The sequence below is a fragment of the Apteryx rowi genome, unplaced genomic scaffold (assembly GCF_003343035.1).
Source record: "Apteryx rowi isolate R43461 unplaced genomic scaffold, aptRow1 scaffold_31, whole genome shotgun sequence".
NCBI lineage: Eukaryota > Metazoa > Chordata > Aves > Apterygiformes > Apterygidae > Apteryx > Apteryx rowi.
The window spans coordinates 3041739-3058571 of record NW_020449530.1 but is presented as its reverse complement, the minus strand read 5'-3'; the positions used below and the strand labels follow the sequence as shown (position 1 = coordinate 3058571).

The 16833-nt window shown below is 37.5% G+C and overlaps 1 protein-coding gene across 5 annotated transcripts in view; it reads left to right on the top strand.

Annotated features, from left to right (window-relative positions):
* The window catches only part of ERC1 (ELKS/RAB6-interacting/CAST family member 1), a 315358-nt gene that overhangs the window by 74840 nt on the left and 223685 nt on the right, over positions 1-16833 (top strand). For all 5 annotated transcript variants that reach the window (XM_026070417.1, XM_026070415.1, XM_026070416.1 and 2 more), the window contains 3 exons: positions 10145-10219; positions 12305-12460; positions 14235-14318. In XM_026070417.1, the coding sequence (XP_025926202.1) occupies positions 10145-10219; positions 12305-12460; positions 14235-14318 (315 nt within the window). The remainder of the gene's footprint in view (positions 1-10144; positions 10220-12304; positions 12461-14234; positions 14319-16833) is intronic.

The window sequence follows — 16833 nt, the reverse complement described above, 5'->3', positions numbered from 1 at the left end:
ATTAAGAGTGTTTTCAGCATAAGGGGCTAAAATTATAAAGAGATTTATTGTGGCATATTAAATATTTATTTCAGGCAAAAATTCTTTCAATATAAATGAGCTACTTAGACTTCAAATAGATGACTTTTTTTTTCTTTTTATTCACACAAGGCAAAATTTCTAGCTACTCCATTTTATCACCTTACAGATGGGATTTTTAAAACCATCTGAAACAATTTGGAAGTACAGAAACCTGACTGAGGATTATATGTTTAAAATATTTCCATTTTAATGTCTTTTGGTATTTTATTATATTAGAAGATTTTGTTTGTCCATATATGACATGACTTTGTTTACAAATTACAGCTTGAGGTATACTCACATTGGAGATGTCGATGTTATCCTATGGTTTCTTTGGTACAGATGAATATTTTTAAGTGTGAAACTTTGCAGTAGAATAAAGTATAAAAATAGAATTTGAAAATACCGTTAATAATTTGGAAGCTAATTTAAGAAACAAATAGAAAATATACGCTTTTKCTTCTTAAGGTGATAAAAGGGAAGCAAGGAAGAATGAAGAATTAATTGCATGTGTATAAAGAAAGTTCTAAATGTGTAAGATTTTAATTAATTTTTTCTTTAGCTTAAATTCACACTTCTCTCATCAAATTTCAACACCATTAAAAGTTACTTAAAAACTAATAGTGTGGATTGAATTGGTCTCACTTGTCTTTATCTTCTGCCTTTAACCTAGCACTGAAGTTTGGGGGGATTTTGATTGTTTCTTGCTGATTGGAACACCAAGATGAACTGGAGGCTGTGTTTTGATTTTCACTTCAGATGAGGTCTTTGTAATGAACTTATGTGTCCCAGTGTCTGAGTTCCTGGTTGGATTTTGAAATCACTGGCTGAATGTATTTGCAGAATTGCAAAACATAATGAGATGAATTTCTTTAGTTAGATGGTAACTGAACTTCAAAGCAATTGACACCCTCTGTATTGATTTGTGTGTAATTTTCAGCAAGTCTTTCAAAGTTATGCTCTTTATTAATACAATAATTTATTTTTCATGGAATTATGTTGATTGTGTTCACAAATACAGAAAGTGAGGCAAATGGAAAATATAGAAATAATTTCTGAAGGAACTATGAATATTAGTTCCAAACTTGTATAACTGTGTATTTTTAGTTGCAAAGCTTTAATAATGAGATAAATTGTACAAGACTCCTTTTTTACCTCAATTTTATGTTTTGCTAAAACATAAGTTAAAAATATTGGTTTTGAGCACTTTCTGAAAAATACTAGTCAAACCCTGAAACTAAGCATCTGTAACATTTTCCAGTCACCTCCTGCTCTCAGTTGCTTAGTAGAGGTATTTGTATTTTGTAGAATTAAAGAATCATGTAGACTGGAAGGGATCTCCAAGGGTCATTTCATCCAGCCTCCTGCTCAGATCAGAACGATGGAGATTCCACAGTGCCTCTGTGCATCTATTTCAGTGTTTGACCACTCTCCTGGTATTTTTTTTTTTTTCCTGATGAGTCAGAATTTACTGCCTGTCAGCTTTGCCTGTTGCCTCTTGTCCTTCCACTGTGCGTCTCAGAAGAGTGTGTCTCCATTTTCTTAACACCCTCCCATTAGGTAGGTCTAGACAGCAACAAGATTCCCCCCCAGTCCTGCCTTTCTTGTGGCAGAACAAACCCAGTTCTCTCATCCTCTCTTACTTCATGTTGTCCAGCCCCCTGACTATCTTGGTGGCTGTCTGCTGGACTCATTCCAGCTTGTCAATGTCATCCTTGTACCGGAGAGCCCAAAATTGGACACAGTGCTCCAGATGGGATCTCACAAGAGCCACGTAGAGGGCAATAACTGCTTCCCTTGTCCTGGTGGCTACACTCTTGCTAATACAGGCCAGGATGCAGTCGGCCTTTTTTTACAGTAAGGGCCCACTGCTGACTGCCAATCCATATCTTTCCCAAATTTCATATAATATATAAACTTGCTGAGAGTGCAGTCTACCCTGTCATCTAGGTCGTTACTAAAGGCATTCAAAAATGTCAGCCCCTGTATCAACATCTGTGGGGCTTCTGTCATAAGTGGCTACCAGTTGGACTTTGTACTGCTGATCACCACACTTTGAGCCCAACAGTCCAGCTAATTTTCTGCCCACCATATTATCCACTTATACAGTCTGTGTTTCACCAATTTGGCTATAAGGATACCATGGGAGACCATGTCAAAGGCCTTAATAAAGTCAAGATATATAACATTCACTACTCTCCCCTTACCCCCATAGCCAGTCATCTCATTGTAGAAGGAAATCAGGTCCGTCAGGTACGATTTGCCCTTGTACACAATTATAAATCTATCTGGAATATTAAATGACTTTTAAAACTAACAGTAGTATGTTATGCTAATAGTGAACCGATATATGTTCATAAACTGTTCTTTTTGTTTTTAACACTTGCATTTCATTATAATTAATAGGAACTAGATTGCTAAATTCCTTCACAGATTTAGGCCTGAAAGGTTGACAGAAAAGCCAGCTGGGAAACTAAACTTTAAATACAAGAAGATATAATACTCACTAAGTAAGGCCTGGACTACATGTTGGAGGGTATAAATGAATATTAGATAACTATCCAGTTCAGTGAATGATGAAAATGCCTGCAAGGAACATCATATTTGACTGTATGAAGACATGGGGAGGCCAGTTGAGATTAAAAAAAAAAAAAGGCAGAATTACAGCATTCTTTGAGTTTTTCATTGCACACCATATTGTTTTTGTCAATTTTCTTAAAAAGAAATTCATATATGAAACTACCTATTTTGAATATTTTTCTCCCTCATTCTTCATRTGATTCAAACTGTTTGATTATGTAGGACTACCAGGAAATGGCAGGAACATCTTTTTTGCATTTGGAAAGTGCTTATCTTGTGGTGCTACTGCAGTGTAAGCTGCTGTATTTTAAGCATACAGCCTGCTCCCCTAAAAATGTCATTGCTTTAGGCCTTCACATTTCTTCCAAACCCCTTGCAAAATTAGAGGCAGGAAGATTACTGAGAGAGTAACAATGAATGATATGTTCAGGTTATTAAGGAAGAAAGGTTCTGATTAAAGTTTCTGCTTTATTATTATGCACATGTGTAGAACTTGTAATGTTTTTTTAGTCATCATGCTGCTACTGCTCAGTATTGAGGATTCCTTCCATTCTAAACCATAATCTTTAGTTTTCAATTATTTTAGCATTTATTGGTCAGAAAAAAAAAACACAATTAGAAATTGTCATTCTTTGGATATTTCATGGTGCATTAAAATCACTTTATCACAGGTATATGTTACATATTTAATGTTCTTAGTACATTTGATCAGCAGTTCTATGTAATTACACTGAATAGAAAATTATGCTATTGTTCTTGTAGGGGAAACGGTGCTACCTTGTAGACCTGCTTGGCACATATAATGTAATATGATGCATACCTTCTTTAGTTTACATCTTGTTTGAGGTAGAAACTTTTTAAAAGGAAAATAGCTATTCTTAATTAAAAATTAGCAGTGATGAAGTTCGAACTCCAAACCTGAATAAGGTAGCCACAATTTTTAAAACTTCTGGCTTTTTCTAGCCTTTGATTTCCGGTTATTGAATTTTAATATATTTTGTTTTGATGGATGGAACAGCCCATTAAGAATTTTTGTTGCCTGTGAAGGTACTTCAAAATTGTGATCAAGATGCACCGTAATTTGTTTTGTTTTGTTTTTCTAAAGACAAATGGTTTTCCTCGATTCATTCTTTGAACTCTCTTCTCTATAGCAAAATCCTTCTCAAATTTTAGACTCACAAGGTCGAGTCAGGGTTCCAGTAGTGGTAGCATTACTGCCAAGCAGTAGTAAGGTGTCCCTCCAACTAAAGGTTTTCTTTTTTGTATCAAATAATTGTAGAACTTATACAATCTTGTAATAATATGGTAACAAAAGTAAAACTTGGACAGGAAACTTGATAATAGAGCATTCTTCAATCTTCCAGGCAATGTTGTGATAATATGGGGTGGCTAGAAGTTCCCGCTAGCTAAATTGATAAAGAAATATGGTGTATCTTTTTAATAGTAATAAAATTAATGCTGAAAAGCACATATATTGCAGATAATTTGGAAATAAGTAGATTATTTTTTGTTTTGATTTCCATGTTGTTCTCTCTTTAAAATAAAGGACTCACAGAACAGTGTAAAGTACATTGTATTTTGAGGTGTTGTTTATAAAAGGACACATCTCTTGTTAAAATAATTTAAGCTGTAGTCAAAAGTTAGAAAATGCTGAAGTTTACAAATGTATTATGTGACAGCATCAGTTACATGTTGCAAGTTCTTTCTACAAGAAAATCAAACAAAGGAAGAATGCTTTATTACTTTATCAGAATAGATAACTCACAAAGAAAGAAGGATTAGTTTTGTATTTTTCTGATCCTGATTTCTGTGTGTGGCCCTATCCTTTAATTATTGTGCAGAGCCCCATTTTGGATATGAAAGTATTCCTTTTCAATCAGCTTTGTGGTGCTTGTCCACAATAAGCTCTGAGTACCTCGGAGAAGTATTTTATTAATATCTCTCCATTCTGCCTGTGAAAGAGGAGTGCATGACCTATATTTTACAATTAGGCAGAATGTCTATGCACCATGTTCCTTCAGCAGCCACACTTAAATCTTTGTCCTAGAGAGGTTCAGTGTGACCGTGGCCCTGTTTCTAGACTCTTTAGAATTTCAGGCATGCTGCCAAAATTAAGTCCTTGCTACACAGTCCAGAGGTGGGAGGTGTTGTTTTTCAGCAGGTTATAACTCATCCAAATCACAGCAGAATTACTTGCAATGATAGAAGTAGGGCATTTCTTGTGTTGAAGTGCAAGGCATCGCTTCAGACAGTGGAGATGCAGGCATTTCTAAAGAAAAAGCTTAGAGTTTTCTATTTGAGAAAATGCTGTGCAATCTAAAAAGCAGAGACTGTTGTGTCAGCATCCCTTAGTGACATGCTGTTCTTATACTGTGTATTTCACCTATTGCATTTTCATAGTAGTAATTGGTTTCMTGTTCTCAGGTCAGAGACTGTGTCTTTGGACAATTGGAAATTAGCTAGTACATAGCTGCACTACTAAAAAATAATACATTGTTCAAAATAGACTTCTGACATGTTCTTTTTTGACCTTTTTATCTTTTGTTTTCTTAGTTTCTAAAAGTTCACTGAAATTTGTTTTAGTTTCTTTTCTGTTATCAAGCTGTTTCATTTTTTCCTACAAAAGCAGTCCTTGGGTGGTTGTGCAAATGGTGTGACAGGAACAGCTAGGGACATCAACTTTCTATGTTTAGTGAAAGCTCACATGATTCAAAGTAGGATGCTTTTCAGTCTTAGATCTTTAAGATCAAAAAGGTGAAGAATCATCTTCAAGTTGTTCCCTTTTTCCACATAGATGTGCTTTGAAGTTAGGAAACCACAGCAAAAGCAACTCCTTTTTAATGCTGATCTTGCAGAGATTAAAACCCCTTTTCCTGCCCCCTATTAAATGTTTTTTTTTCAAATGGACATTAGTTTGAGAGTGCCTTAAAAGATGAGAATGGAGTGTCTTCAATGCTGGACAGTTTTTACTAGTTGCCTCTCCAAAGAGTTATGCAGCCTTCCTTGAGATGTGTTGGTTACATATAATAAATATATATGCGTGTGTATGTATAGATATCCTTGCACTAGGGGCTCTCATAGCCAAGCACTGCTTACTGAATAGTCTGGTATGAGGGCACATGGGAAGGGTGCGGAGCAGGAAGGGGGCTCAGATACTGCCTTACTCCACATGGCCGCTGTGTGGTCATCAGAAGGACACTGGGTGTCCTGCCCTCTTGCCACTTGGCAATTTTACACATTGCCAAGCTGTGTAAAAATACCAGAGTCTTTCTGTGAATAAATGATGGAATCGGAGATTGGGTTCAGAGTATGATTGCACTGACACTGGCACTTTTCTGATGTCCTGACAAACAAGGTGCTCACTTTGACAGCAGGAAGTGTGGTGGTGAGGAGCTTAGTCCTGTGGTCTGCTACCAGTGTGATTCTGGTGCCTTCCATGTGGCTGCTTGCGAGGATTCAGGGAGTCAAGTAGAAGCAGAGTGAACTGCACTCTATTAGAAAGGCAAACAGATAAAAATATTGTAAATTAACGTGAAGTAGTGTAAGAACATACAGTGAAGTGAAGGATAATGTTGGTACAGGCATTAAATTATGATGGTAACCTGAATGAAGATTTGCCTCGGAAGGAAAGTTTTTCTGGTCTAATGCCAAGAGAAGTGCCTTAACACCACTGTGGCGGTGGTAAGGTAGAAAATCGTTACATCCACAGCTCATGAGAAGGACTGGCAGCCACAATATCTTAAAATTGTGGTGCAATTTTTGCATCAACAAGTTACCTTGAGGAAGGCAATTGGTGAGATCACTCTCTACAACAAAAGGCCAAGGATGCTGAACAAGTGTCATGTTTTTCAGGACAGCTACTGCTGAGAGCACTGAGAAATGGAGGACGTATGACTCTAGGCATAAAGAAACAGACCTATAACTCTATAGCAGAAGCCAGACATGGAAGTGGAAGAGTCTCAGAGACAAACAGTGTGGAAGGCTGGCACTGGGAGACGGTGGTGTTGCTACGGTTCAGCCAGCACTTGAGAAGAATGGCAGAGAGGAATCACACTGCCCTTTCTTTGGGCATATATGTTACAGGCAGAGCAGATCCTGAGCCAAGAGAAAGGTCTTTGGCTAGGCTGTTTGGATTTGAATATACCCATGATGTAAATGCAGATACAGATAAGTAGAATAATAATAGTATTGCTCCACTCTGATCTGTATGGTGTCAGTGATATATGACCAGAGGCTCTCAAGTTGTCTACTGAGTATGAGAGAAACAAGTGGCTTCTTTAAATACATCAGGCTTCTTTAAATACATCAGCAACAAAAGGAAGACTAGGGAAAACGTAGGCCTGCTACTGAATGGGGCAGGGGCTCTGGTGACGAAGGATACGAGGAAGGCAGAGATACTGGATGCCTTCTTTGCTTCAGTCTTTACTTCTAAGACCAGCCCTCAGGAATCCCAGACCCTGGAGACCAGGGAGAAAGGAAGACTTTCCCTTGGTGGAGGAGGATCAGGTTAGAGATCATTTAGGCAAACTTGACATCCACAAGTGTATGGGCCCTGATGGGATGCACCCACGAGTGCTGAGGAAGGTGGTGGATGTCATTGCTAGGCCACTCTCTGTCATCTTTAAAAGCTCATGTTGATCAGGAGAGGTGACTGAGGACTTGAAGAAAGCCAGTGTCACCCCAGTCTTCAAAAAGGGCAAGAAGGAGGACCCAGAAAACTACAGGCCAGTCAGCCTCACCTCCATCCCTGGAAAGGTGATCGAGCAGCTCATCCTGGAGGCCATCTCCAAGCATGTGGAGGAAAAGATGATGCTCAGGAGTAGTCAGCATGGCTTCACCAAGGGGAAATCATGCTTAACCAACCTGATAGCCTTCTATGATGGGGTAACTGGCTGGGTAGATGAGGGGCAAGCAGTGGATATTGTCTACCTTGAACTTAGTAAGGCTTTCGACACTGTCTCCCATAACATCCTCATAGGCAAACTCAGGAAGTGCAGGCTAGATGTGTGGACRGTGAGGTGGATTGAGAACTGACTGAATGGCAGAGCTCAGAGGGTTGTGATCAGTGGCACAGAGTCTAGTTGGAGGCCTGTAGCTAGCGGTGTCCTCCAGGTGTCAGTACTGGGTCCAGTCTTGTTCAGCTTCATCATTGGTGTGGATGAAGGGACAGAGTGCACCCTCAGCAAGTTTGCTGATGATACAAAACTGAGAGGAGTGGCTGATAGACCAGAGAGCTGTGCTGCCATTCAGAGAGACCTGGACAGGCTGGAGAGGTGGGCGGAGAGGAACCTCCTGAAGTTCAACAAAGGCAAGTGCAGGGTCCTGCACCTAGGGAGGAATAACCCCATGCACCAGTACAGGTTGGGGGCTGACCTGCTGGAAAGCAGCCCTGCAGAGAGAGACCTGGGGGTCCTTGTGGACTACAGGCTGACCATGAGGCAGCAATGTGCCCTTGTGGCCAAGAAGACCAATGATATTCTGGGGTGCATTAGGAAGAGTGTTGCCAGCAGGTCGAGGGAGGTGATTCTCCCCCTCTACTCAGCCCTGGTGAGGCCACGTCTGGAGTACTGCGTCCAGTTCTGGGCTCCCCAGTACAAGAGAGATGTGGCACTACTGGAGCAAGTCCAGCGAAGGGCTACAAAGATGATTAGGGGACTGGAGCATCTCTCATATGAGGAAAGGCTGAGAAAGCTGGGCCTGTTTAGCCAGGAGAAGAGAAGACAGAGGGGGGGATCTTATCAGTGTGTATAAATATCTTAAGGCAGGGTGTCAAGAGGATGGGGCCAGACTCTTTTCAGTGGTGCCCAGCGATAGGACGAGAGTCAACGGGCACAAACTGAAACACGGGAAGTTCTGTCTGAACATGAGGGAAAATTTCTTCACTGTGAGGGTGACAGAGCACTGGAACAGGTTGCCCAGAGAGGTAGTGGAGTCTCCATCCTTGGAGATATTCAAAAGCTGTCTGGACAGGGTCCTGTGCAACGTGCTGTAGGTGAACATGCTTGAGCAGGGGGTTGGACTAGGTGATCTCCAGAGGTCTCTTCCAACCTCAACCATTTTGTGGTATTTTGAGGGGTTTTCTGATTTATTTTTCCAGGAGGCCGTTACCAGAAAACATCATCCTAAACTGCAAACCTGTCTGTAAAAAACAGATTCTCAGGAAATACACAAATACAGTTTTTAAAGATGGACAAGCCTTCTACTGGATTTTGTTGTTGTTACCATTCACAGGCATAAACCTATGCAAATCTCGTTGTGCCAAATCTATGCAAAATTCTTGTTTGTCAAATCACTACATATTTCCACCTTGCTCACTTCAGCAGCAACATAAGAACACTTAATTCTATCTTACAACAGGATAAGTAATGTTTTCAGTATTTTGAAAAGCACTATACAACTCTACCTTTCTTGTTCAAATAATTCATTATATGGAGTAAGTTACATTTATGACTACCATATATAATTGTTATCCTTCTTCACCATCTCTGTGAAAATACAAATTGGTGGATGGCTTTTTGGATTTGTCTTTTAGGGGCATGGGGTGAGAGAGCAGATGGCTAAATGGTATGAGTTCACGCATGTTTTTATATGCAACGTGTTGTTAGGTTAATTGATATTGTCGCCCGTATTTTATGGACATCAAAGTACTTTCATCTATTTAATACTAACATTCTGACAGTATTAACATGCTCTCATTTAATATTTGTGTGTGGCATAAGTATAATATTATTTAAGGCTAACAGTGAAAAAGTAGAGTCTCCTGTATTCCCACTTGGTGGTTTAAACCTCTAATATATGGTAGGATGAGCTGTTTCAGCTCTCTGCCATTTTATTCCTTAGAGAGCTCTTTGACACATGCCAACTTTGTGAATTTACATCAACAGCAATATCACACAAGCATTTGTATCCTCCGCTTCGCAAACTCTGAGCTTCTAGAGCAATGCGCTATCCAGTCAGGAACTTTCAGCTACCTTCTAGCCCCTGTGGGCAGGGATTTTCATCATATGTAACTAAGCATTACTACTCTGGAGTAAAAAATTTAAAAAAGAGAATTATCAACACAGCTGCACCCTATGGCCTGTTAAGACAGAAACCACAGTATTATTATTTTTATTAAGCATTTAGTCAAATAAATGAAAATATATCTGTCTTCTATGAGAAGCTAGTAAAAATCTGGATTAGTTTACCAGGCAGATGGTAGTGTTTTTTAGTAAGTTCAACTGCCATTTCAGCAGTTTATTTTGAATGAGTAGGTGGTCAAAGATGCATTTCTCCTGTGCAAAAGATGCATTTTCTCCTGTGAGGTGGTGATTCTGTTGAATGAACTTTAGTTTATCCTTTCTTTGATAAGAGAAATCTTAAAGCAAAATATGAGTTGGTAACATCAGAAGACAGCACTGAAGTATGCTATGTATTAGAGAACATTGCAGTAATTTCATTTGTAATTGATAAATGGGACAAAATGCCATTAGGCTAACTCTTGCTTTGTTTTCTACTGGTGCAGGAGGTGCATCGTCGATTCGAAAATGCTCCTGATTCAGCCAAGACAAAAGCACTGCAAACTGTTATTGAGATGAAGGTAAATGTTTCCGTATACTTTGGAATGATTCCATATTCTTTGGAATATGGTTTTTCATAAGAAAGCTGATGATATCAAATACCATACTTGTGTCAGTCTTTTAATTTAAAAGAAATCCTTTCAATATATTTATTGATCAATGAAGATACAGAACTATTTCATGGTACTATAGAAATCTGCCTTCTGTCTTCCTGCAGCAGCATATACTGATTTCTGTTAGTTAACCAAGAGTCCATTGTATTATGAGGATGGGAATGATGGATTAATAGGTCTTTACAATGATATGGGCTATTTTCTTTTTGTAGTATCAGCCTTTGAAATGTCATTGCTCTGCATTCTGTGTGTCAACAAAGCTAGCAGTTTGCAACCTCCAAACCCACCTAAAGAATGGGTGATATAGGCAGAGATGCCTATATACCACCTTAAACCTAACTTCTCTAGATGAATGTATATAATTGAGTTCTTAAACCATTAGCTCAGATATTTAATGGAACAATGGCTGTTTGCCAAGAACTGAATCACAAGTGGGGTGTGTGGTTTACACAACTTTATGTAATCATATTTCTTATTATACGATCCATAAAATAAATCAAACAGGCAGGGTTTGGACAAATACAGTTTAAAAATTTGGAAGCTATTCTCTTCCATTTCCTTCACTTTCTCCCTCCTTCTCTCTCTGCCCCTTTCTCTTTTATTTTCCTTCTTTTTTTCCCTTCCAACTCTTTCTTTCCATTCCATCTTAATGTTTTCCATAGCCATTTCCCTTCTTTCTACTCTGGATCTTTTACTGTCTTTCTTTTATTAGTCTTTTTCATGGTCCATAGCAGTTAAAGATAATTGATGGTCTGGTAAGAATAAGCTGTCTGTGCTATCAAAAGAGAAACACAGGTATTTCTGGGAAATGATGTGAGTGCTGAAATAAAATGTTGTTGTAAATTACAACATTGCACTTCACCTTACTACTTCTATAATTTCTTGTTGCAAAAGTCTCCTTTGCCAATTTTATCTTATGCATCAAAAATTAATCAGGGAATCAGACTAGATCTTCATAATGGCACTTTAGAACAATCTTATCTTGTGAATGAAAACCTATATATGAAAAGCTTTCATGCTTTTATTCAGCTGTACTTTGCTTATCAGACAAAAATAAATGTTGATGAATGATTGGTCTGTGAAGGAATGGAGGATACTGCCTGTATTTCAGAAAAGAGAAAATCTTTTGGAGAGACTGAGTAACTGAGTAAAACAGATGACTGCTCTAAGACTTGTGTTTCATAAATGCATATGCATATTCACTAGTACGCATGAAACTATATGCTGTATGAAATAGTTCATGCTGTTCCTAACGCATGAGGCTTCTAAAGAAACAGTAAACCAACTAGACTGAAAACCTCTATTCATTCTGTAAAACTGTGAGGAAGATGGTGGATAGACTTTCTTATTGTTCCAGGTGTAAATTTTTTTTAACTATGGAAATATTTTAAATATTCTATGTATGAACTGGGATAGTTGAGCATCTTCTGCTGCTTTGTTCGCTCAAAACTAGATTGCTGCATCTCTTCCTTGCTTATAGTGCTTTTAATGTTCTCCATTTGTGACCTCACTCAAATTACTAGTAGCTGAAACTCATTTTTTGCCATTCTTGCAGCCACATTCTGGTGCATATTCAGTTGGAATTAACTTTCTCTAATTTGTGCTGGCTTTGATTTACAAGGCAGTGTTTTTTTGTATTCTCTTATTTATTGTTTATATACTGTGTCCCTGCCCCTAGCAATGTTTTCTTTCAATGCTAAACTCTTGCTTTCCTTGAAAGGGCAGTTGGACTAGATGATCTCCAAAGGTCCCTTCCAACCTCAACCATTCTGTGATTCTGTGAAAGGTATAAAAAATTGAAAAATGAGTGCTTGAGCACTCGGCCAGCCGCTATGTAAAGAGGTGCAGACTGTTTTCTGTAGGAACATCAAGGTAAATTTCAGGGGCGGATACATGTCTCCAAAAAAAACTCTTTCATCTTGTATCTCTCATGGTAATGTTAACGAGTCATTTAACTGTGTATCACTATTTGTCTCTTCTGAACCTTTTCAGGATTCAAAAATTTCTTCCATGGAGCGTGGCCTCCGGGATTTGGAAGAAGAGATTCAAATGTTGAAGTCAAATGGAGCTCTGAGCACAGAAGAACGTGAAGAAGAAATGAAGCAAATGGAGGTGTATCGTAGTCATTCCAAATTCATGAAAAATAAGGTATTGAGAAAACAGTAACAGTAGTAAAATAAACTGAGCCATAGTGCATAGATGTGAGAATTTTCATACCCAACTAAGGAAAGTAGTTAGGATCTGGGTTCCCGAGCAAATGCTAGGAAATAGTAGGAGAGTATTTGTTTTCTGCCTTGAAGCCACTAGGATAACTTTAAGAGAATTTTAAACTCAAATTTCAGAAAGGTATAATGGTGATTCTGTAAGGTCAGTGGGACAAATTCTGCTTTTACTTCCACACTCCTGACTTTCTTTTATTTTGGAAGGATTTTGTGTTTATCTTTAGACCATTGAGAATCCATTATGCTTTTAGGTTTTATTTTATCTACAGTCTTTTCAAATATAGTCTATTGAAAAAGAAGGGCATTTCTTTTTATGACCTGTTGAATAAACTGTACTACAACTAAGATGTTTTTATTATGTAAAGAATGAAAAGACCATGAACTGTTGCTGTAACGGTTTTCCTTTACACTCTCCTTACGATAGTGGAATTGGAATATGAATAGGTTCTACAACAGTGGTGGTGGTAATATGAATTTATACAGTTGGGAATATATGTGCCTCAGGACAGATATAGCCGGAGACTGTTGGTCCTGAAGCATAAAGATGGACACAGATTACTGGAATGTCTGTAGTCAAATGTCAACTCATTCTTTGTTTCTCCCAAAGAAATATTTCTTGGTCTCAGTTAGACCCTAAAATTTTCCAGTGGAGATGCAGGCTACCTTGTCCAGTAAATATAACTATATTGTCAAGAGTCTTGCTTTTTGTAGTTGGCTTTTGCATACTCCTTAAAAGCAGCACATGAATCTTTGGACCAGAGGTTGAAAATTACTCTACTAGGTCCTGAAGAGCTCTAACCCACTGCACTTGTCCTATTTGATATCACTTGTTTAAAAAAGAACATCGGAGAAAATTTCTTGGAGAAATACAGATATTACTTTCCCTAAAGTAGAAACGTGTAATAAGTGTGTTTCTTCCACTTTTCTCCCTCCAGCCAAGTGATTTATCTCAGGATAAGAATGTCTGTTCTTTTACACTTTTGTACTTTATTCCACTGAATTGCTTCTAGAAACTGAAGAATATCACCTTCCAAATTAGGAATGGAGAGAACACTTTAGCACATCTTCCCTCCATCTTTTCTTCCTATCTTCCTTCCTTTCTTTCTTACTTCTTTCCTCAATAGCAACTCACTTTTACTTCTCTCCCTCTATGGGTCTACCAGGTCTATTCAGCTATTTGATTGATTTCTGGATCTGTTTCATCTCCTGTGTCTGCTCATTTCTTTTCCTGCAGAAAATTTGCTCCTTTTTGATAGCTTTTTGCTTGTGACTCATAACCAGCTCCAATCTTCAGGTCTTGCTATCCTGTCTTGTTTCATAAATGGACAAAATTTGTTTTTTCAATATTGTACATTTCTCTTAAATTGAAAAACCATTCTCTCCCTTTTCCTGTCCTAATTTCCTCGTTGATTCCAGTTTCAAAATTGTAAAGTGCCCAATATTTGACATATATAAACATAAGCATAACTCTGTTTATAGAATCCATTTTTGTTTGATAATCAAATTCCTGTCTGGCAGCTTATGAAATTACAGAGACATTAAACTTTTGAGAAGACTTAATGAAGAATGGAGGAGAAAATGAGTGAGCAATGTTGATCCTTCTGTCCAGTTCTTTGTCACTTTTAGTTACTTGGGTTGAAACATGCCAACTAGAAGATGACAAATGTTAAACTTTTAAAAGAATAACAATGTCGTGACAGGTAGAACAACTGAAGGAAGAACTAAGTGCCAAAGAGGCTCAAGGGGAGGACCTGAAAAAAAGAGTGGCTGGTCTCCAGGCTGAGGTCTCTGCCGTAAGATTTATCTTTTGTGTGCAGTGGCCATTCACTGGGGCTTGCTAGCTCTCTGGCTTTTGGGGTAGCTTATACTTTTCTTCACTTACCTTCTTCACAACTTTATATAACAGTAGAACTAACAGCTTGCCGAGTTCTGTAGCTGCCTTTTGTTCACGCCATTTTGGTGTCTGTAACATCACTCTTCAGAATGCACAATTACTTGGTTTTTAACAGTATGATCCATTTTAGTTTTAATTTATTCTTTTCTATTGAAGCAGATCTTCAAAAGTATTCAGCACCCATTTTGGGGCTAGACTTTCAGAGATTTGCTTTCCCTAGAACAGAAATAATCCAGTAACTGTTAAAAAGTATGCGCTGAACGCTCTTAACGCTATTTCACACACAAACACACACATGCACATCCACACATGCAGCAAAGATTGAACACTTTTAAAAACTGACGGGATCTTTTTAGCAGCATGAATTTAGGGTCTTCCTTTGCTTTGAAAGTTTTGCTGAGTGATCGAAATGCCTCATAGAGCAGAGAGATGTGAGCACCTAATGCTACCTTAAATTCCTTTGCAAATTGAAATGGTATAGACTGCATTCTTCCAAAGAGCTTTAGCACGTAGGCAATGCGAGCTTACAGCTCTGAAACAAGGATTTTTGGAGAGAATGGTCTTACAGAGCTGCTTGGGAATTTTGATGTAGTAGAAAATGGTTGTATTCAGATGAAAACATTTCATCAGATCAAGAGCATTTAGGGTAAACATCTCTTTTGAGATAGCCCAAAAGAGAATTTCTCTTTCCAAAGAAAGACCAAACTGGTTTGGTGAAGTTTTACTGTAATTCATGCTTCCTACTAATTGAAGAAGTGTGCGTCATCTGCAGTTTTTAGGAAGCTTTTTTTGTTTAGGGACTGCAGGAAATAAAACTCCTTTTAAATAGTTTATATCTTCCCAGTTATTCTACTGTGCCTAGCAGTACAGTGCAACTGGTTTTATTGGTCAGTATCTGACAGGAGAAATAACACTACCATCTATATTTTTGTATCTTCGTAAAAGGATGGTGAAACCATACTGTGGACGRTATTTGCTTTAAGCAAAAAAAAGTAGAAAAAAAAACCTAGTATGTTTGATTTAAGTGAACAATATACTGTTTAATAGTTCTGTAAATAAAATTCTGCTTATCTTCTGTCCCCTTTCTCCATTTAAAAAATAGAAAAAAAAAATTTTAATAGAAAAATGTCCTCCTTCCTCCTCTCCCCTTTTTCCTTATCTCCTCATTTACACCATTTCACACTGGAACACAGGAGTCCTTGATGACACCTTTGATGCTATTTTAATACTCTTTGGTAAAGAGCTTTCTTTCTTTAATAGTCTATAATTGAAATAGTGTTGTCAAGATAGTACCAAATTTGCCCAAGCCTTTTTTTCCAGCTGTTCCTAATAAGATGTCAGTTTATTACAATTTAAAATGTAATTTACTCTATAGCTTATACTGATTTATTTTTATTCTTGACACATTTCCAAAAGTAGAAGATGACCTGGACAATTTTTTTTTGATTATTTATGATGTCCTTCAATTTCCGTTTTGATGTATTGAACACCACACATCTGGAGTTAAGGGTTTTTTATGTCACAAGCAAATTTGTTCAAGTTAAAAAAGAGAAAACTTTTATGTTTTTAAAGATATGTCCACCTCTACTAAATAATACGTAGAGGGAAAGCAAATTGCTATTTTATTCTGTAAGATGTTAAAGGCAAACCAGAAAGTTAGTTAAAAACTGGTATATAAGTCTATGTTTAGACTTTCCTGTCCTCTTTATTAAAAATGTGTATTTTTCTTCAAGTTTGCATCAAAATTCTTCTGGATAATGATTGCATTTAGAAGGTGATGTGATCTCATCTCAGTGCTTTGCTTTTAATATTTCTTCCTTGTTGCCTATTATAATGACAATCCAACCTACATTTGTTGAAATAAATTGGAATTTTCATACTGATTTAATTTACTAATTAAATCTAGGAAATTGCTCTCAACAATGTGCAATTCCAAAAATAGTTCTGATGTTTTGATATGTATTTGCACCTGTTTTGAGAAAGTTTACTAAATTAAAGGGTATTTCTTAGAAGAACAAAATGCTGGTCTCACAAATAATGGGAAAAATAAATGTGTTTTTTGATTACATACTCTGCAAACATGCGGTTTGACTGATAAATGGAAAGATGGGAGAGAAAAACTCACTGGATTGACATTTAAAAGCAAACATCATTCTTTTAAGAGAAAATCTGTAGGTGTCTCCTCTTTTCTGGTACTATTGGGTAATGCATTTTCGTTACAGTTCTGCTTCATCTTCATTAAAAGCTTATCCCTACTAAGTAACTGTTTTTTGTCAGTCCTTTGAAAGATGACTAAGAAAAGACTGACTCTGTTAAAAAAGAACCTCTCCTGCAAAATTAATGCTGTTGCTTCCCCCTTTTTTTCCTGATATCTTTTGCTCATGACATTTTTTTTTGCTAACCTT